Genomic DNA, 19224 nt, shown 5'->3' with positions numbered 1-19224 from the left:
TTCCCCCTTGTATCTAGTATGCAAAAATATGGAGAATGTTCGTTCTTCCCTACGTTCACTGAATGTTCCTTGGTATCAACAGCGGTAACAGTTTGTTCAGTTGGATGCGATGTGTTCTGTTGAAAATAATTCAGTAAGATGCTGGTTTAGTGGCGACTTCACCTTTCGTGATTATAGGTATACTCTTGGGAATTATGCTGGACGTCAGAGAAGTTAAGGTCGATGATGTATTCGTAGTCTCTTGAAGGGGTAGGGCAGTTGTTTTAACAGATTGCATAGACATCCATTTACTTTCAAGTTGAATGATTTCCTCCTTGGAATTCTGTAATAGGGATAAGCTTGTTCGAAGGTCTTTGTTCATGGCATCATTAGTTAGAGTTTTATTTTCATCTTGCGATGCGCTGTTAATATGTTTTTCTATCAAATCAGTGATTGTTGATAGAGAGTTCTTTAAAGTTTGTATATGGTTATCCAAAGCTTGCCTTTCACTTATATTGCTTTTTTTGGGTAGTGTTACATTATTATTACAAACTCCTAAAGCAGGTGAGTTAGAAGCAGAGTTCGAAAGAGAGTTCATCATTGAGGGAAATGGAGTGGAGTAACTGCTATATGGCGGGACTGTAGGGAGCGGTTGCTGCTGCTGCTGCTGCTGCTGGGCAAAAGCTCCAGGATGATACGGCATTGGGTAATTAACAATTGGCAAGGAAGTTGTTTTCAGATCATCTGTCGAAGATAGTGTTCCTGATTTCTTCATCGGAGGTCCAGATAATGCTTGTGGAGAAAGTACTTGTTGCGGCTGCTGAGGCTGGACTATGCTATCTTGGGTGGAAAATTGATTGGGATAGTCATAAGAATTCATCATCCTCGCCGAGATGCTTTGCCTTCGCATCATGTTCACCGTGGGTTGTTGAGGGGGCAGTGAAGATATTAGGTAAGGTCCACTACTTTGTTGCTGTTGCGGTATACTGATATGTGGAGGACTTTGGGATGTTGAGTAATGGACGGGACTGCCCATAAACATGTTTGATGGTTCTCTTGCAGAAACTGGTCCGGATTGCTGAGAGAGAACATTTAACCTCGAAGCATCAACGTAACTGACAGATATTGGTGACAGTATATTCTTTCTTTTACCATCTTTTCCCACACCAGTGCTCTTTCTTTGGATTTTATTCAAGATACCGGCGTTGGCCTCTTTGAAGAAGAATCCAGATGGGTGGGTAAATTTCCATTCAACAAGTTCTTTAACGTTACCATTGTTGGCAGAAGATTGGTCTGGGGAAGGATGAGATAGTTTATGAAACCCGTACATGTGTAGTTGACGAACAAAACTATTGACATTTCCATGTTTGAAATAACGCTTCAGAACATGTGTACTAAAATTAGGGTCATATGGCTTCAAAAAAAATACCGTGTTATCAGTCGGAGACCAGTATATCCATTTATTTACTTCCGGTTCCAGAAGAATTGCATGAAGTTGGTGGACGAAAGTTTTAGGTTGCATGTGGCCACCGGTTCTCTGAGCTATTGTATTTTATGGCGTGGGTGAAAATTCAATATAGGGGTTACAGCTGCCTAACCTTAAAGCGTGTAAAGGAGATCTAGATCTTCTGCAATGATCAGCTACTACCAATATATATATATTGGAAAAAAAGGTAAGTAACGACGTATCAAGATAAAACCCCAAAGGAAGAAAGATGCAACCGAAAGGAAAGCATGGAAAACTTCGAGCTATTCACTACCTGATTACTTCAACGTTAATGAATACCCTAAACGTGATAAGTTTGTGCTTTTCCTTCGATATGGATATCTACTGCCTTCCATTTTCTGCTCTACGGGTCAACAACTGAAAGATTATTTTTTCGGTTCCTCCTTTTTCTTCTCGAAAAAAAGCTTAAATCTTTCAAAGACAAAAAAGAAAGATTGCACCAAATCAGCGCAGAAGGCAGCAACCAGAGAGACGGGGGCGCAGAGTCAACATCATATACGTAACAAGTTGTTCAGGGCGGATCGCTTCACGTCATACAAAGGCGCGGATATGCACTAATCTGCAAATCTCGCAGTCACCGTAAGCCCAAGCCAAAGCGAACCATCGGTGCTAAATCGGCCCGCCCGACTGAGACGCACAGATTCCTACGCAGGCTCTCCTTGTGCCGCCCACGGAGTATTCCGTTCACCCAAAAAAAAATAAAAAACGAAAGGGGCAGACCAGGGGCAGACCAAAGGAGGGGAATTACCGGCGTGGCTAATATTCCTTATTTTGCTTAGAGCACCTTCCGTTCCGCCGCCGCTGCTTCCTAATCTGGGGCCAGGAAACGTCTGCGGCGGGCCAGATTCATTCTCGAGCCAGGAGAACTGCGTAGCTTGCGATAAAGGGGCGAAATTAACCCTTCCATGCAGCTGGCCCGAAGCAATTTTATATTTCGTGTGCTCGCCAAAAAAAAAAACCCTGCTGCGTCCCTTATTCTATTTCCATGGAAATTTCCGTTAGCGCTGTTTTGCAGGTGGTTCCGAGTCATAGCATTAAGATTAACGCGTTGTAACGGTATCACCGGGTGAGCTATGTTTTTCTTTTAAGTTATGCAACCTTCGCGGAGGCTCGGTTGCTTACGGAACTTTTAAGGTTGAGTTTGCCTTCGGTACCCCTTTCCTTTCTGCTGTCAATTCTTCTAGAAGAACTGGGTTTATGCTTCGGGAGTAAGCTCCAACATACGCTGTAAAGAAGACAGTTGTCATTTATTTATTATTATGTAATGTAATTAAGGTTGTCTGTCGTGATTAACGGAGCCAGTTTCGTATAAAGACGAGTGTAATTAGCAGTTTTCAGGAATCAAGGCGCCAGCTTCGTCGTCGAGAAACCAAGTTACTTTGGTTCCGACCATTTCATTAACCAGCACACTAGGTAGTTCGCTATTTTTTACGATTAACACGTCATGCATGATAGCCTTTTTAGCAGCTCCCCTAACGAGAAAGCACACACTTTTAGCCTCGGCTACTACTGCTAATGTAAAGGTGATCCTGTCCTTGGGTGCCTTGGGCGAATTATTACACCATAAAACCTTGCGGTCCATCTCTTCTACAAGGTAATTAAATTCAACCCCGGGAAACAACGAGCATGTATGTCCATCTTCTCCGCATCCGAGTAAGATTAGGTCGAATGATGCAGGCAGCATGGAAGCGTATTCTTCGGCAATCTTTCTATTGGCCGTTTCACCGCCACCGATTAATGATTCGTTGATAGTGTATACAGTGGGGCCTAAGTTCAATTGGTTGCCCTGATGCACTAGCGGGTCCAAAACTGTTTTTTTGAACTGACCATAGTTACTTTGCGGATCCTCAAATGGAACCAATCTTTCGTCACAGAAGAAGATTCTCCATTGTGGCCACTTAATATGTGGAAAAATGTTTTTGTCATTTACCAAACTTTCGTACAGCGCTTGGTTCATCGATCCTCCACTGATGGCGATATTGAACACTGCATCAGCGTCGCCCGTTAACGCCGATTCTTGCTTTTCAAGGATAAACTTGCCGAATTCGTGTATGAGGCTTTTCTTTTCGCTAAACCTTTGTAATTTCACCATTTTTCTTGAGGTGGTTGTGGATTATTTGATGAATGGCATTCTTTGTTTGGAAAACTGCTGCGATAAGACTACGTTCTTCGTCATTTCTTAAATATTATGGATCTTACAATTTTCGCTGCTTAGGGGGGGATTTTTTTAATTTTCAAGGGATTTCCATCCCTTGCGAAGGCAAGCGATCAGTATACGTAAATCTCTAACTAGAACATTTTCAAGTATTGACAGATATGAAAAAAAAAAAAAAAAAAAAAATTCTATATAATTACTTACAGTGCACATAAATGTATGCTTAAACGTCCACCCGTCCCAATACCTCCCATTCTTGAACGGGCCCCACACAGTTGACCACTTTAAACGTTCCTGGGATATTCCAAGATAGCGATGAAGATACGTCAAAATCCCATCTCATTTGCACTTCATTGGACCCATCAGCGTTTCCGGAACCCTTACGTTTCTCTCTTGGAACTAGTTGCACGTCTAGAGCATCTTCAATTCTTTGTTGAACTACTCGCAATGACGCCTGACTTACCGGATGAATATCCGAATAAAGCAATGAGACGTGAGGATGGAATTCCTCGTGCACCCAAGTGGCGGCACGGCTACTTCGCGTCTCAGGATCGATCTCTACGTACATCTCTCTCATGACTTGTGCGACCCCATAAAGTATTTTGTTCTTGTTACACTCGAGCACAATTTTCTTGAAATATTGTTTACCTACACTGCATCCATTGAAAGATACCAAAGGAGCTGCAACAGCATGGGATACCTGTCCCTTACGTCCTTTCTTTGCTGTTTGGTGTGACCTTATCGATTGGATGGCAGCAACACAGGAGGTCAAGATTTTGTTGACATCATCTTTACTATTGCACACCAAATGGGACGTTACCGTCACATGAGGTTCAAAAACTGGTGAATCTGGGAACAACGTTTGAAACGAAAATATAAGCATCTGTAATGTCTCGTAAGCAACTGATCCTTGTGGTGGACAATACCATAATGCTATTGCCATTTTTCTGTGGTTACTGATATTAGCAAATTGAAGTATCGCGAATTCCCAAACTAGAATAATTACAATTGATGGTAAAATAAAATGATAAAATAATCTGATTAGATTCTTGGTATCTCAAAAGTGACTTTGATAACTTCTTGATTGTTTGTGCCCCTGCTTACGAATTGGGTTCTTATTAAACTTCACCTGCATCGCTTCTCCATCGGATCTAACCTAAAAAAAATAAAAACCCCCCGGTAAGCACTTGATCACGCCTACAAAATCACTTAGTGAACAAAGGAAAATAGATTGTTTTTAAAGTTGTGAAGTAGTGAACTATGGCTTCCCACATACACATATATACTGATACAGATGCAATATAACATTTAGTGTTAGAAAAATTTGCTTCTATCTTGATGACATTGAATACTCTTGGACGTAAAAAAAGACATCCGATTAAAGTGGAGGTAATCTACAAGAAAAGTTGTTCTTCCCCTCATTAGAAATCTTGCAATGGTCACGGCCGTCGCTATCAAAAATCAACGAAGTGAAGTGACTCTAATTTTTGTCTATTAATGTTGCGATGGCCTTATTTGCTATTCTAAGGTTTTCGCGAAGTATCAGGTATGATAAAAAAAATCATATTTTTGATCGCATCAAGAACAATCCCAATGGTAAAAACGGTAATAAAAAAGAGTCCATAGTCATATACCAATGCCAGTGTGTAAGAACTGTCACGGAACCGAATTTGAGAGAGATCTTTCCAATGCTAACAACGATTTAGTTTGTAAAGCTTGTGGTGTTGTCTCAGAAGATAATCCTATCGTCTCTGAAGTTACATTCGGTGAAACAAGTGCAGGTGCTGCTGTAGTACAAGGTTCTTTTATCGGTGCAGGACAAAGTCATGCTGCATTTGGTGGTTCTAGTGCTCTAGAATCTAGAGAAGCCACATTGAACAATGCAAGAAGGAAATTACGCGCCGTTTCTTACGCATTACATATCCCGGAATATATCACAGATGCTGCTTTCCAATGGTATAAGCTTGCATTGGCTAATAACTTTGTACAAGGTCGTAGGTCCCAAAATGTTATCGCTTCATGTCTTTACGTTGCATGTAGAAAGGAAAAGACGCATCATATGCTGATCGACTTCTCTTCAAGGTTACAGGTGAGTGTGTATTCCATAGGAGCCACATTTTTGAAAATGGTAAAGAAATTACATATCACAGAATTGCCGTTAGCGGATCCTTCCTTATTCATTCAACATTTTGCCGAAAAATTGGATCTTGCTGACAAGAAGATCAAAGTGGTAAAAGATGCCGTAAAATTGGCTCAAAGAATGTCCAAGGACTGGATGTTTGAAGGACGTAGACCTGCAGGTATTGCCGGCGCATGTATTCTACTAGCTTGCAGGATGAATAATTTGAGAAGAACTCATACAGAGATCGTCGCAGTTTCACATGTCGCCGAGGAAACTTTACAGCAACGGTTGAACGAATTCAAAAATACAAAGGCTGCTAAACTTTCAGTTCAAAAATTTAGAGAAAATGATGTGGAAGACGGTGAGGCTAGGCCTCCCTCCTTTGTGAAGAACAGAAAGAAAGAAAGAAAAATAAAGGACTCTTTAGACAAAGAAGAGATGTTTCAAACAAGTGAAGAAGCATTGAATAAAAATCCAATTTTGACGCAAGTATTAGGAGAACAAGAACTGTCTTCCAAGGAAGTCCTGTTTTACTTAAAACAATTTTCAGAAAGAAGGGCCCGTGTTGTGGAGAGGATTAAGGCTACTAATGGTATAGATGGTGAAAATATATACCATGAAGGTTCTGAAAACGAAACAAGGAAACGCAAACTTTCTGAAGTTTCTATCCAGAACGAGCATGTTGAAGGGGAAGACAAAGAGACGGAAGGGACTGAGGAAAAAGTCAAGAAGGTAAAGACAAAAACATCAGAAGAAAAGAAAGAGAACGAATCTGGGCATTTTCAAGATGCCATTGATGGTTACTCTCTAGAAACAGACCCATATTGTCCTCGCAATTTACACTTGTTACCCACAACGGACACATACCTTTCGAAAGTTAGTGACGACCCAGATAATTTAGAAGATGTTGATGATGAGGAGTTAAACGCGCACCTATTAAACGAGGAAGCTTCTAAATTGAAGGAAAGAATTTGGATTGGTCTGAACGCAGATTTCTTACTTGAACAAGAGAGTAAACGTTTGAAACAGGAGGCAGATATTGCCACAGGTAACACATCAGTGAAAAAAAAACGTACGAGACGTAGGAATAATACTAGAAGTGACGAACCTACAAAAACTGTGGATGCAGCAGCAGCTATCGGATTGATGTCAGACTTACAAGATAAGTCTGGTTTACACGCTGCATTGAAGGCAGCTGAGGAAAGTGGTGATTTCACAACTGCTGATAGTGTCAAGAACATGTTGCAGAAGGCAAGTTTCTCCAAGAAGATTAATTACGACGCCATTGACGGTTTGTTTAGGTAACGTTTAGGTAATCAACCCTAGGAAGGAAAAAGGGAACGGAAATAAAGACGCAATACATTTGGTTTTGGCTAAAATATATAGAACATGAAGTGCAAAAGAATTAAAGGTGCATTAACTATTTAATATGTATGTGATTATATAAATCTAAAATCTCAATGTCGTAACAATCACTGTTCCATTAAAAAAACGGGTAAGGTGGAAATTTCAGTTTTTTTTTTTTTTCTTTTCTTTTGCTTGATCGGCTAAAAAATGAAAATTTTAAACTCATCTCATCGCAGATAACCATAACACGCTTAACAGATAGAACGTTCTACCACTAAAAAAACATATCAAACGTCACTTTTTTGAATAAGTAATAATAGTTAAGGAGGAAGCACAAGACGCACTGAATATACCAATCAAGGGCATCAACAATGGGTAGAAGAAGTAGAGCAGCTATGCTCCCAACAAATATCATTCTTTTACAGAATTTGGTAAAGCGTGACCCAGAGTCCTATCAAGAGGAGTTTCTTCAACAATATGCACATTATGAATCGCTAAGGGACATTTTTATGTTAAATGGGCTTGCTGGAGGTGATTCTGCAGCTGCCACTAATGGGCTCGATGTAGGAAATGGATCTTCTACAATGGCAGGTACTAACGGTACCACCATGAGCACTTCAACTTCGCAACTTATTGAATTGGTTGGCTTCGTATCTCAAGTCTGCTCATGTTTTCCTCGTGAAACTGCAAACTTCCCGTCTGAATTAAAGCAGCTTTTGCTGGAACACCATAAGTCCTTGCCATTTGAATTGAAAGAAAAAATCTTAAGTTGTTTGACGATGTTAAGGAATAAGGACGTCATTACTGCTGAGGAATTAATTCAAAGCTTATTTCCTTTATTGGTTGCTTACTCTTCCCATGGTAATTCACTCGGCGTTAATTCACACGCCAAGGAATTGAGGAAAATCATTTATACAAATTTAATTTCTTTATTAAAAAGTTGTAATACTAATGGTAAAAATCAAAAATTGAACAAATCTACGCAGGCCGTTTGCTTTAATTTGTTAGATCAACCAGATTCCCAGGGAATCTGGGCCACAAAATTAACCAGAGAACTTTGGAGACGTGGTATTTGGGATGATTCAAGAACAGTAGAAATTATGACCCAAGCAGCATTACATCAGGATGTTAAGATTGTCATGTCTGGTGTGATGTTTTTTTTGGATGCTGACAGAGAACGTGAAGAAAATTTTGAAGAAAATTCCGAGGATGAGGATGGGTTTGATTTAGATGCATTAAGGCATAAGATGCAAGTCAATAAAAAAACGGGTAGACGTGGTAAGAAGCTGGAGAATGCCATAAAAACTGTGAAGAAGAAGAAGAAGAACGGACCGGGTGCTCCTCAAGGGTATTTAAACTTCAGTGCTATCCACCTTTTGAGAGATCCACAAGGATTTGCCGAAAAATTGTTTAAGGAACATCTTTCAGGCAAAACGAAAAACAAATTTGACATGGAACAAAAAATATCTTTGATGCAGCTGTTATCAAGGTTGATTGGTACCCATAAGTTAATTGTTTTAGGAATTTATACTTTTTTTTTAAAGTACTTAACTCCGAAACAAAGAGATGTTACAAGAATTATGTCCGCATGTGCCCAAGCATGTCATGATCTTGTCCCTCCTGAAGTTATAAATGTCATGGTGAGAAAGATTGCAGACGAGTTTGTATCAGACGGTGTTGCCAATGAAGTCGCTGCTGCAGGCATTAATACCATTAGAGAAATATGCTCTCGTGCACCTTTGGCTATCGATGAGATTCTACTACAGGATCTGGTAGAATATAAGGGGTCTAAAGCTAAAGGTGTCAATATGGCTGCCAAGTCATTGATAGCGTTGTATAGAGACGTGGCACCAGAAATGCTAAAGAAGAAGGATCGTGGTAAGAATGCCGCCATGGAAGTACAAGAAGCCAAGAAAGGAGGTAAAGATTCAAAAAGACCGCAATTTGGTGCCGACAACAGTGTTCAAGGGATTGCTGGTATCGAACTGTTAGCCAAATGGAAGAAAGAACATGGTGAAGAGAGTGAAAATGAAGACGCTGATGCCAACTGGGAAGTAGATGTCGATAGCGAAGAAGACGATGTCGACGGTGAGTGGGTCACCATGGATAGTGATAAAGAATATGACGTTGATATGGAAGATAGTGACGATGAAAAAGACAATGCTAAGGGCAAGGAATCAGATTCCGATTTGGAACTAAGCGATGATGACGATGAAAAAGAAGTGAAGGATGAGCAAGAAGATGCAGATATAGATCCCGAAGCTGCCTTCCGTGAAATTGCTTCTACACGTATTTTAACTCCGGCAGATTTCGCTAAACTACAAGAATTGCGTAATGAGGAAAGCGTTGCTAAAATAATGGGTATCCACAAACAAGACAAGCGTGAAGAGTTAGTTGATGCAAGTACACTAACAGGCCCTATCAAATACAAACAGTCTCGTGAGGAAAGATTACAAAAGGTGTTGGAAGGTCGTGAAGGTAGAGACAAATTTGGTAGTAGACGCGGTAAGCGTGACAACATGCGTTCTACTACCAACAGAGAAAAAGAAAGAAGGAAGAACTTTGTTATGTCTATTCACAAGAGATCTGTTAGAGGTAAACAAAAAATGTCACTACGAGACAAGCAAAAAGTGTTACGTGCACACATCACCAAACAAAAGAAGAAGGGGTATTAGACGACATCGTAGCCATATTAATATATACATACATATACACAGATACATTCATCTCTCCAACTGTATGAGGACTTCTCTACCTTGAATGGAACACCAAAGCCAGGTAGATACTAAAAAAAACTCTTTTTATGTCTTGGTACAGAGAAAAATGCTCCAACTGGTATCGATTATGTGTTCATCGGGAATTCTCGGCTTTTCCCCGCAGCGGCGGAGTGAGTATTCTAAAAGTTGGTTGGCCTTTCAATTGCCGCGTAGTCAACATCTTTGAGGTTTTATATAAGATCGACGTTTTCCTTATCAGCACTTTGACGTTTTCTCTCGAAAAATAACAGTGACTATAGAGCGATAGTCCAGTTTTTTTGTAACTGACTTTTAGGTAGTTAGGATTAATAAGGATTGAGTCAATACAATCGAAAAAAATACTGAAGCATTGCAACTGAACAAAATGTACTCAAGAAAATCCTTATCCCTAATTTCAAAGTGTGGGCAATTAAGCAGGCTAAACGCGCAAGCTGCTTTACAAGCAAGGAGACACTTGTCAATTCATGAATACAGGTCAGCTCAGTTATTGAGGGAATACGGTATTGGTACTCCAGAAGGATTTCCAGCGTTCACTCCCGAAGAGGCTTTCGAAGCAGCCAAGAAATTAAACACTAACAAACTGGTCATCAAGGCGCAGGCATTGACCGGAGGTAGAGGTAAAGGTCACTTCGACACCGGTTACAAAAGCGGTGTTCACATGATCGAAAGTCCTCAGCAGGCAGAGGATGTTGCAAAAGAAATGCTCAATCATAACCTGATTACTAAACAGACGGGAATAGCGGGGAAGCCAGTATCTGCTGTATATATAGTGAAAAGAGTAGATACAAAGCATGAAGCTTATTTATCTATTCTAATGGACAGACAAACCAAGAAACCGATGATCATTGCGTCCAGTCAAGGTGGTATGAATATTGAAGAGGTGGCTGAGAGAACCCCAGATGCTATAAAGAAATTTTCAATTGAAACTTCAAAGGGATTGAGCCCACAAATGGCCAAGGATGTTGCCAAGAGTCTCGGTTTCAGTCCCGATGCACAAGACGAGGCAGCAAAAGCTGTTTCCAATTTGTATAAAATATTCATGGAAAGGGATGCTACACAAGTGGAGATTAACCCTTTGAGTGAAATTGAACATGATCCAACCCACAAAATCATGTGTACAGACGCCAAATTTGGGTTTGATGATAACGCATCATTCAGACAGGAAAAGATATATTCCTGGAGGGACTTATCACAAGAAGATCCTGATGAAGTTAAGGCAAAGAAGTATGATTTGAATTTTGTTAAGTTGAAGGGTAACATTGGATGTTTAGTCAATGGTGCTGGTTTGGCTATGGCTACTATGGATGTCATCAAATTAAATGGAGGCGATCCTGCGAACTTTTTGGATTGTGGTGGTGGTGCCACCCCTGAGACCATCAAACAAGGTTTCGAATTGATCTTATCCAATAAGAACGTAGATGCAATTTTCGTCAATATTTTCGGCGGTATCGTAAGATGTGACTATGTTGCCCTGGGGCTGGTAGAAGCCGCCAGAGAACTAGAAGTTAGGGTCCCCATTGTGGCACGTTTGCAAGGTACCAAAGTAGAAGAAGGCCGCGACATTATCAATAAGTCAGGCGTGAAGATTTATTCGTTTGATGAATTAGATCCTGCTGCTAAAAAGGTCGTTGAATTGACCCAAAATTAAGCTTCTCGAGAAAAACAAAAGAGTTAATAATAAAGTATATATGCTTTTTTACTATTAATAAAGTTTCTTATTTTCCCTACATGTATACATACATATAAATATACTCTTTTGGAAAAAATTTCTTTTTTTTTTTTTTAATTTTTTTATATTTTTCCATCTTTTGATGTAATATAGAGGTTATATAATGAAAGAATATATAAGAGGTCATAAAAAATCATTAAAAAAATGCGAGTTCAGGAACATATTATCGTTTACGTAATCAGTGCGTTATTGGCGGATTAGTACCGATCACACCTTTGTTCATCGATGTGGATGCAGTTTGCTTTGCTGCGACGGCTGCAGGAGTCTCCCCTTTTATTATGTAGTGAATAACCTGTTTAAAAGAATCACCGTTCCGTATCCTAAAGTTAGCAATTCTTGTTAGATGGTAGCCTGCAGTGCAACCCAGGAAAAAATTGACGGAAGCTAACAGATAGTTCTTGGGCTTGATGACAAACGACCAACGCGTCCAAATCAGTGCCGTCGCTAATAAAGATAAATTTTGTGCTCCTGATACCTTCTCAACAGGCCTCTTAATATCATTTAGCCCTGCGAAGACCAGCCCCCACTTCAAAGTTGGGGCCCAGAAGTGTACTGTTTTAGGGCCTGTTTCACTATTCCAAAATCTTCTAAAGGCAAAATTAAAAGCTGATGCTGACATTAAAAATATAGGTTTGTGTTTCTATGTGTCTTGAATGCTTATGCGTATAGTCTTAAAGACTGATTGTATTCTTTTTTTTTATATGAAGTATTTCCGCCGTAATGAAAGGGAAAAGAAAATTTTCTCCAATACTCCAATTGCAACGCACCATATTATCCGGGAGAATACACGCACGCAGCCGCATATATATATATGATGGCCTTAGTTTTGTTTGAGCCTTTCGGTTTTGCGTGACCAAACCAGGGAGCGGCTCGCTTGACCCGCCCACGGAATGACGTAAAGCCGTTAATAGCCGATTGGCGGGAGAAATAAAAGCGGGGCACTCCCAAGATGAGGGGTAATCGGGGTAATAATATCCAATCAAGGAGGAAAAGGGCCAAATGTTACCCGACTATCCAAACTGCAGGGTAACCTTTATTTTTTCTTTTCTTTTACTCCTACCATTTTTTTTTTCAGATTTTTCCCAGTATGGCTTTGTTTTCATTTTGCTTTGGTGGAGGGATAGATTAAGTTTGCAGCTGCGTAGAAAAGTTTCTTTTCTACATTCGAGGAAAAAGTCGACTTATTAGTCTGGTTAACTTGTTATTAGGGCTTCTTGCTTGAGTTATAATTTTAGAAGGAGAAAAAATAAATCTGTAGCAGGAGTACCAATTTGCTACGCTTGCTAACATCTACGAGAGTAACAATATCAAGCATACAAGCGCGACTGTCTCGGCTACCCCTATAATAGATATAGAGGCGTGTTTGTGAAACAATGTCTTCATTATATACTAAGTTGGTTAAAGGGGCGACCAAAATAAAGATGGCCCCTCCAAAGCAAAAATATGTGGACCCTATTCTCTCGGGCACTTCGAGCGCAAGAGGATTGCAAGAGATTACCCACGCATTGGATATAAGGTTGTCTGATACAGCCTGGACCATTGTTTATAAGGCATTGATTGTGTTGCATCTGATGATACAACAAGGCGAAAAAGATGTCACGCTAAGGCACTATTCCCATAATTTGGATGTTTTCCAATTGAGAAAGATTTCGCATACTACTAAGTGGTCTTCCAATGATATGAGGGCTTTGCAGAGATACGACGAATACCTAAAAACACGTTGTGAAGAGTATGGCAGGCTAGGTATGGATCACCTACGAGACAATTACTCCTCGCTAAAGCTGGGCAGTAAGAACCAGCTTTCAATGGATGAAGAGCTAGATCATGTTGAATCATTGGAAATTCAAATTAATGCCTTGATAAGGAATAAATACTCTGTTTCAGATTTAGAAAACCATTTGTTATTGTATGCATTCCAATTGTTAGTACAAGATTTACTAGGTCTGTACAATGCTCTTAATGAAGGTGTCATTACACTTTTAGAATCATTCTTCGAATTGTCCATTGAGCACGCAAAAAGAACACTGGATCTCTATAAGGATTTCGTGGATATGACAGAATATGTTGTTAGATACCTAAAAATAGGAAAAGCTGTCGGTTTGAAAATCCCCGTTATCAAACATATTACTACAAAGTTAATTAACTCCCTTGAGGAGCATTTGAGAGAGGAAACAAAAAGACAAAGAGGTGAACCTTCTGAACCGCAGCAAGATAGAAAACCATCTACGGCCATTAGCTCTACCAGTAGTCACAATAACAACAGCAATGACAAGAATAAGTCTATAGCGCAGAAGAAACTGGAACAGATAAGGGAACAAAAAAGACTGCTGGAGCAACAATTACAAAACCAACAGTTGCTCATTTCCCCCACGGTCCCACAAGATGCTTACAACCCATTTGGATCACAACAGCAAGATTTAAATAATGACACCTTTTCATTCGAACCAACCCAGCCACAAATGACCGCTCAAGTCCCTCAACCAACTGCTAACCCCTTCTTGATACCGCAACAACAGCAACAGGCTTTACAGTTGACATCTGCGTCTACAATGCCACAACCAAGTGAGATACAGATTACTCCAAATTTGAATAATCAACAAACTGGGATGTATGCTTCTAACCTTCAATACACCCCAAATTTCACCGGCTCAGGGTTCGGCGGATACACGACCACCGAGAACAATGCAATTATGACCGGCACTTTAGATCCAACAAAAACGGGGTCTAACAACCCATTTTCGCTAGAAAATATTGCCAGAGAACAGCAACAACAAAATTTCCAAAACTCCCCAAATCCTTTTACCCTCCAACAAGCACAAACCACCCCGATTCTTGCTCATAGTCAAACAGGTAATCCATTTCAGGCTCAAAACGTGGTGACATCACCAATGGGCACATACATGACGAATCCCGTGGCCGGTCAACTTCAGTATGCCTCTACTGGTGCGCAGCAGCAACCACAAATGATGCAGGGTCAGCAAACAGGGTATGTTATGGTTCCCACTGCGTTTGTCCCCATCAATCAACAACAGCAACAACAGCAGCATCAGCAAGAAAATCCTAACTTAATAGATATATAGTGAGCGATAGATACTACAGTTTTTTGTTCTCAACAGGCCGTCCTTGCATATTATAAACTCTGATTTTTAGGTAATCCCTTCCACCTTTCTATATTTTATGATACTATCCAAACATGTAAATTTTACGTACCATACATATAACCTCATCTATAATTTTTACCCTGATCTAACTAACTTTGGCATGCCTGGTTCAATCTACGGGTTACAGTCATCGTTGAAAACGATGGAAAAACATGTCGAGATTCCTCAATCCATACACCATTATAGTCCGTTTTATCAGCTTCCACTAATTTTTTAAATCTCAGTTTCTTCTTGAAATTTAGCATCGTGCATGGGATAGCGGCTAGTAAAAAAGAAAATTAATATCTCATTAACAAAGTTATTGTACATAATCCGGTACAATATTCTTCAATGTACTCTCTAATATCGAGCACACTGGCAATATTCATGCACACATTCGCCTAATGCTGACGAATGCTTAATCAGTGCAATTACTGCCACCCTCTTGATATGTGGGCTAAATCCTTTAGGACCTGTAAAAAATGCAATCACGTTTTCACATTTTTTTTTTTCTTGCGGAATTGCGGAATTTCCCAGTTGGCAGCGTTATCCGATTTGAGATCGACTTGCATCAACCTTTGAAAAATATAAGGATGAGAAAGTGAAATCGGTTTTTTTTTTCCATTGTCGTCATCAACATGATTTTTTAAATAAATAAATACGATTTTTTATTTTTTTTCCCTTCTTTGTTTTTGTTTTGCTTATTCCCATCTTCATTATTAAATTCTTCCGCTCTTAATAAAGGAGTTTTTTTATTATCTTCTTGTGTAATCATCCTTTTTCTTTAATTTTCTTCCTTTTCTTTTTCTCTTTACTGGTTTTTTTACTTCTTTATTCTCAACCATCTAAAGAATATTATTGCTTTCTACCAATAAAATCTGTTAATTCTATTTGGATTGTCGTCTACTCAAGTCTCGCCTAGTAAATAAACGATAAACAAATTTGAAGTAAGAATAACAATATAGGGAGAGAAATTTTTCTATTTTTAATTTCGAAACAGGTACCAAAAAATCTAAGTTCACTTTAGCACTATTTGGGAAAGCTTTTATATAAAAAATCTGAAACAAAATCATATCAAAGATGCAATCTCAAGATTCATGCTACGGTGTTGCATTCAGATCTATCATCACAAATGATGAAGCTTTATTCAAGAAGACCATTCACTTTTATCACACTCTAGGATTTGCAACTGTGAAAGATTTCAACAAATTCAAACATGGTGAAAATAGCTTACTATCTTCAGGGACTTCCCAAGATTCCTTGAGAGAAGTTTGGTTAGAATCTTTCAAGTTGAGTGAGGTTGATGCTTCTGGGTTCCGTATACCACAACAAGAAGCTACTAACAAGGCTCAAAGTCAAGGTGCTCTATTAAAGATTCGTTTAGTGATGTCTGCTCCAATCGATGAAACTTTCGACACCAACGAAACCGCCACAATCACTTATTTCTCTACTGATTTGAACAAGATTGTCGAGAAATTCCCAAAACAAGCCGAAAAATTGTCCGATACCTTAGTGTTTTTGAAAGATCCAATGGGCAACAACATCACCTTCTCAGGCTTAGCTAATGCAACCGATTCCGCTCCAACTTCCAAAGATGCTTTCTTAGAAGCTACCTCCGAAGACGAAATCATCTCTAGAGCTTCTTCCGATGCTTCTGACTTACTAAGACAAACATTGGGCTCTTCTCAAAAGAAGAAGAAGATTGCTGTCATGACTTCTGGTGGTGATTCTCCAGGTATGAATGCCGCTGTTCGTGCCGTTGTTCGTACAGGTATACATTTCGGCTGTGATGTTTTTGCTGTTTACGAAGGTTACGAAGGTTTACTAAGAGGCGGTAAATATTTAAAGAAAATGGCTTGGGAAGATGTCAGAGGTTGGTTAAGTGAAGGTGGTACTTTGATTGGTACTGCTCGTTCTATGGAATTCAGAAAGCGTGAGGGTCGTAGACAAGCTGCAGGCAATTTAATTTCGCAAGGTATTGACGCTTTGGTTGTTTGTGGTGGTGATGGTTCTTTAACCGGTGCTGATCTTTTCAGACACGAATGGCCATCTTTGGTTGATGAATTGGTTGCAGAAGGTAGATTCACTAAAGAAGAAGTCGCCCCATACAAGAATTTGTCCATTGTTGGTCTTGTCGGTTCCATCGATAATGATATGTCTGGTACTGACTCTACCATTGGTGCTTATTCTGCTTTGGAAAGAATCTGTGAAATGGTTGACTACATTGATGCCACCGCTAAATCCCACTCCCGTGCCTTTGTTGTTGAAGTTATGGGTAGACATTGTGGTTGGTTGGCCTTGATGGCTGGTATTGCTACCGGTGCCGATTACATTTTTATTCCAGAAAGAGCTGTTCCTCACGGAAAATGGCAGGACGAATTGAAGGAAGTGTGCCAAAGACACAGAAGTAAGGGTAGAAGAAATAACACAATTATTGTCGCTGAAGGTGCTTTAGATGATCAATTAAACCCTGTTACTGCCAATGACGTCAAAGATGCTTTGATTGAATTGGGTCTAGACACCAAGGTAACCATTCTAGGTCACGTTCAAAGAGGTGGTACAGCTGTTGCTCATGACAGATGGTTAGCTACTCTACAAGGTGTCGATGCTGTTAAGGCCGTTCTGGAATTTACCCCTGAAACTCCTTCTCCATTAATTGGTATTTTAGAAAACAAGATAATTAGAATGCCATTGGTTGAATCTGTGAAGTTGACTAAATCTGTTGCCACTGCCATTGAAAACAAAGATTTCGATAAGGCAATTTCTTTAAGAGACACAGAATTTATTGAACTTTACGAAAACTTCTTATCCACTACCGTTAAAGATGATGGTTCCGAATTATTGCCAGTATCTGACAGACTAAACATTGGTATTGTCCATGTTGGTGCCCCATCTGCTGCTTTGAACGCTGCCACCCGTGCCGCAACTCTATACTGTTTGTCTCACGGCCATAAACCATACGCTATCATGAATGGTTTCAGTGGATTGATTCAAACCGGTGAAGTGAAGGAACTATCATGGATTGATGTCGAAAACTGGCATAACTTGGGTGGTTCCGAAATCGGTACGAACAGATCTGTTGCTTCAGAAGATTTGGGTACCATTGCTTACTACTTCCAAAAGAACAAGCTAGACGGTTTGATTATTCTTGGTGGTTTTGAAGGTTTCAGGTCCTTGAAGCAATTGCGTGACGGTAGAACCCAACACCCAATCTTTAACATTCCAATGTGTTTGATTCCAGCCACTGTTTCTAACAACGTTCCAGGTACTGAATACTCACTTGGTGTTGATACCTGTTTGAACGCATTAGTCAATTACACTGATGACATCAAACAGAGTGCTTCTGCGACAAGAAGAAGAGTCTTCGTCTGTGAAGTCCAAGGTGGTCACTCTGGTTACATCGCTTCTTTCACTGGTTTAATCACTGGTGCTGTTTCAGTGTACACTCCAGAAAAGAAGATCGACTTAGCTTCTATCAGAGAAGATATAACTCTATTAAAAGAGAACTTTCGTCACGACAAAGGTGAAAACAGAAACGGTAAGCTATTGGTTAGAAACGAACAAGCTTCTAGCGTATATAGCACTCAATTGTTGGCTGACATCATCTCTGAAGCAAGCAAGGGTAAGTTTGGTGTTAGAACTGCTATCCCAGGCCATGTTCAACAAGGTGGTGTTCCATCTTCTAAAGACCGTGTCACCGCTTCCAGATTTGCTGTCAAATGTATCAAGTTTATCGAACAATGGAACAAGAAAAATGAAGCTTCTCCAAACACTGACGCTAAGGTTTTGAGATTCAAGTTCGATACTCACGGTGAAAAGGTACCAACTGTTGAGCACGAAGATGACTCTGCTGCTGTTATCTGTGTTAATGGTTCTCACGTTTCCTTCAAGCCAATTGCTAACCTTTGGGAAAACGAAACCAACGTTGAATTAAGAAAGGGTTTTGAAGTTCACTGGGCTGAATACAACAAGATTGGTGACATCCTGTCCGGTAGATTAAAGTTGAGAGCTGAGGTAGCCGCTTTAGCCGCTGAAAACAAATGAATGATTGCAATGAAAAGTTTAAGTTAAGCAAAAGGAGGTAAAAATGGCATGCACTTTAATTTTTATACAATCGTTTTTTTGTCATAAGACTTATTTATGTATCTGTTGTTTTTCTTTTTCTATCCTCTATTTTTGTCTATTTGTCTTTGTTTTACTCTTTTTCATTATTATTTCTTTATATAATTTTTGTACGATATGATACACATAACAATGAGCAATGAACATATTTCTAATCCTAACCATTAGATATACTTTTCAACTGAGGAATAATGGCGCCTTGATTAAACTAAGCTATGGAATTTGCATTATTCAAGTTTTAGGGTGTGCTTAATCTGCGTTGACAATGGTTCACGAAGACGACATCGGCAACTTTGCTGTACTACAAATTGCTCTGAATGTGAGGCTGATCCACATCATAGTGAGGCGCGCTACCTTAATTGTAGTC

At 39.7% G+C, this 19224-nt stretch overlaps 10 protein-coding genes across 10 annotated transcripts, besides 1 other annotated feature; 6 read left to right on the top strand and 4 right to left on the bottom strand.

The window, feature by feature from the left end:
- Positions 1–130: 130 nt before the first annotated feature.
- MGA1 (Mga1p) lies at positions 131–1501 on the bottom strand (the record flags this gene model as incomplete). The annotated part of the gene is made up of 1 exon (NM_001181378.1): positions 131–1501. One exon carries the CDS (start codon positions 1499–1501, stop codon positions 131–133), a length of 1371 nt encoding a protein of 456 aa, NP_011765.1.
- Positions 1502–2810: 1309 nt separating this feature from the next.
- On the bottom strand, positions 2811–3578 carry SOL4 (6-phosphogluconolactonase SOL4; the record flags this gene model as incomplete). The annotated part of the gene is made up of 1 exon (NM_001181377.3): positions 2811–3578. One exon carries the CDS (start codon positions 3576–3578, stop codon positions 2811–2813), a length of 768 nt encoding a protein of 255 aa, NP_011764.3.
- Positions 3579–3864: 286 nt separating this feature from the next.
- CPD1 (2',3'-cyclic-nucleotide 3'-phosphodiesterase) lies at positions 3865–4584 on the bottom strand (the record flags this gene model as incomplete). The annotated part of the gene is made up of 1 exon (NM_001181376.1): positions 3865–4584. One exon carries the CDS (start codon positions 4582–4584, stop codon positions 3865–3867), a length of 720 nt encoding a protein of 239 aa, NP_011763.1.
- A 693-nt stretch (positions 4585–5277) lies between these two features.
- On the top strand, positions 5278–7068 carry BRF1 (transcription factor TFIIIB subunit BRF1; the record flags this gene model as incomplete). Its single annotated transcript, NM_001181375.1, has 1 exon — positions 5278–7068. One exon carries the CDS (start codon positions 5278–5280, stop codon positions 7066–7068), a length of 1791 nt encoding a protein of 596 aa, NP_011762.1.
- A 413-nt stretch (positions 7069–7481) lies between these two features.
- SDA1 (Sda1p) lies at positions 7482–9785 on the top strand (the record flags this gene model as incomplete). Its single annotated transcript, NM_001181374.3, has 1 exon — positions 7482–9785. One exon carries the CDS (start codon positions 7482–7484, stop codon positions 9783–9785), a length of 2304 nt encoding a protein of 767 aa, NP_011761.3.
- A 445-nt stretch (positions 9786–10230) lies between these two features.
- On the top strand, positions 10231–11514 carry LSC2 (succinate--CoA ligase (GDP-forming) subunit beta; the record flags this gene model as incomplete). The annotated part of the gene is made up of 1 exon (NM_001181373.3): positions 10231–11514. One exon carries the CDS (start codon positions 10231–10233, stop codon positions 11512–11514), a length of 1284 nt encoding a protein of 427 aa, NP_011760.3.
- A 59-nt stretch (positions 11515–11573) lies between these two features.
- Positions 11574–11822: an origin of replication (ARS733; Autonomously Replicating Sequence).
- Positions 11774–12214, bottom strand: MPC3 (mitochondrial pyruvate carrier; the record flags this gene model as incomplete). The annotated part of the gene is made up of 1 exon (NM_001181372.1): positions 11774–12214. One exon carries the CDS (start codon positions 12212–12214, stop codon positions 11774–11776), a length of 441 nt encoding a protein of 146 aa, NP_011759.1.
- Positions 12215–12968: 754 nt separating this feature from the next.
- On the top strand, positions 12969–14675 carry YAP1802 (Yap1802p; the record flags this gene model as incomplete). Its single annotated transcript, NM_001181370.3, has 1 exon — positions 12969–14675. The coding sequence occupies one exon, from the start codon at positions 12969–12971 to the stop codon at positions 14673–14675; it is 1707 nt and encodes a 568-aa protein (NP_011757.3).
- A 97-nt stretch (positions 14676–14772) lies between these two features.
- On the top strand, positions 14773–14973 carry YGR240C-A (uncharacterized protein; the record flags this gene model as incomplete). Its single annotated transcript, NM_001184552.1, has 1 exon — positions 14773–14973. The coding sequence occupies one exon, from the start codon at positions 14773–14775 to the stop codon at positions 14971–14973; it is 201 nt and encodes a 66-aa protein (NP_878083.1).
- An 842-nt stretch (positions 14974–15815) lies between these two features.
- On the top strand, positions 15816–18779 carry PFK1 (6-phosphofructokinase subunit alpha; the record flags this gene model as incomplete). Its single annotated transcript, NM_001181369.1, has 1 exon — positions 15816–18779. The coding sequence occupies one exon, from the start codon at positions 15816–15818 to the stop codon at positions 18777–18779; it is 2964 nt and encodes a 987-aa protein (NP_011756.1).
- Between the last annotated feature and the right edge of the window lie 445 nt (positions 18780–19224).

Source organism: Saccharomyces cerevisiae, chromosome VII (genome assembly GCF_000146045.2).
Source record: "Saccharomyces cerevisiae S288C chromosome VII, complete sequence".
NCBI lineage: Eukaryota > Fungi > Ascomycota > Saccharomycetes > Saccharomycetales > Saccharomycetaceae > Saccharomyces > Saccharomyces cerevisiae.
The sequence above is the reverse complement of the archived record's forward strand: the minus strand, read 5'-3'. Positions and strand labels throughout refer to the sequence as shown.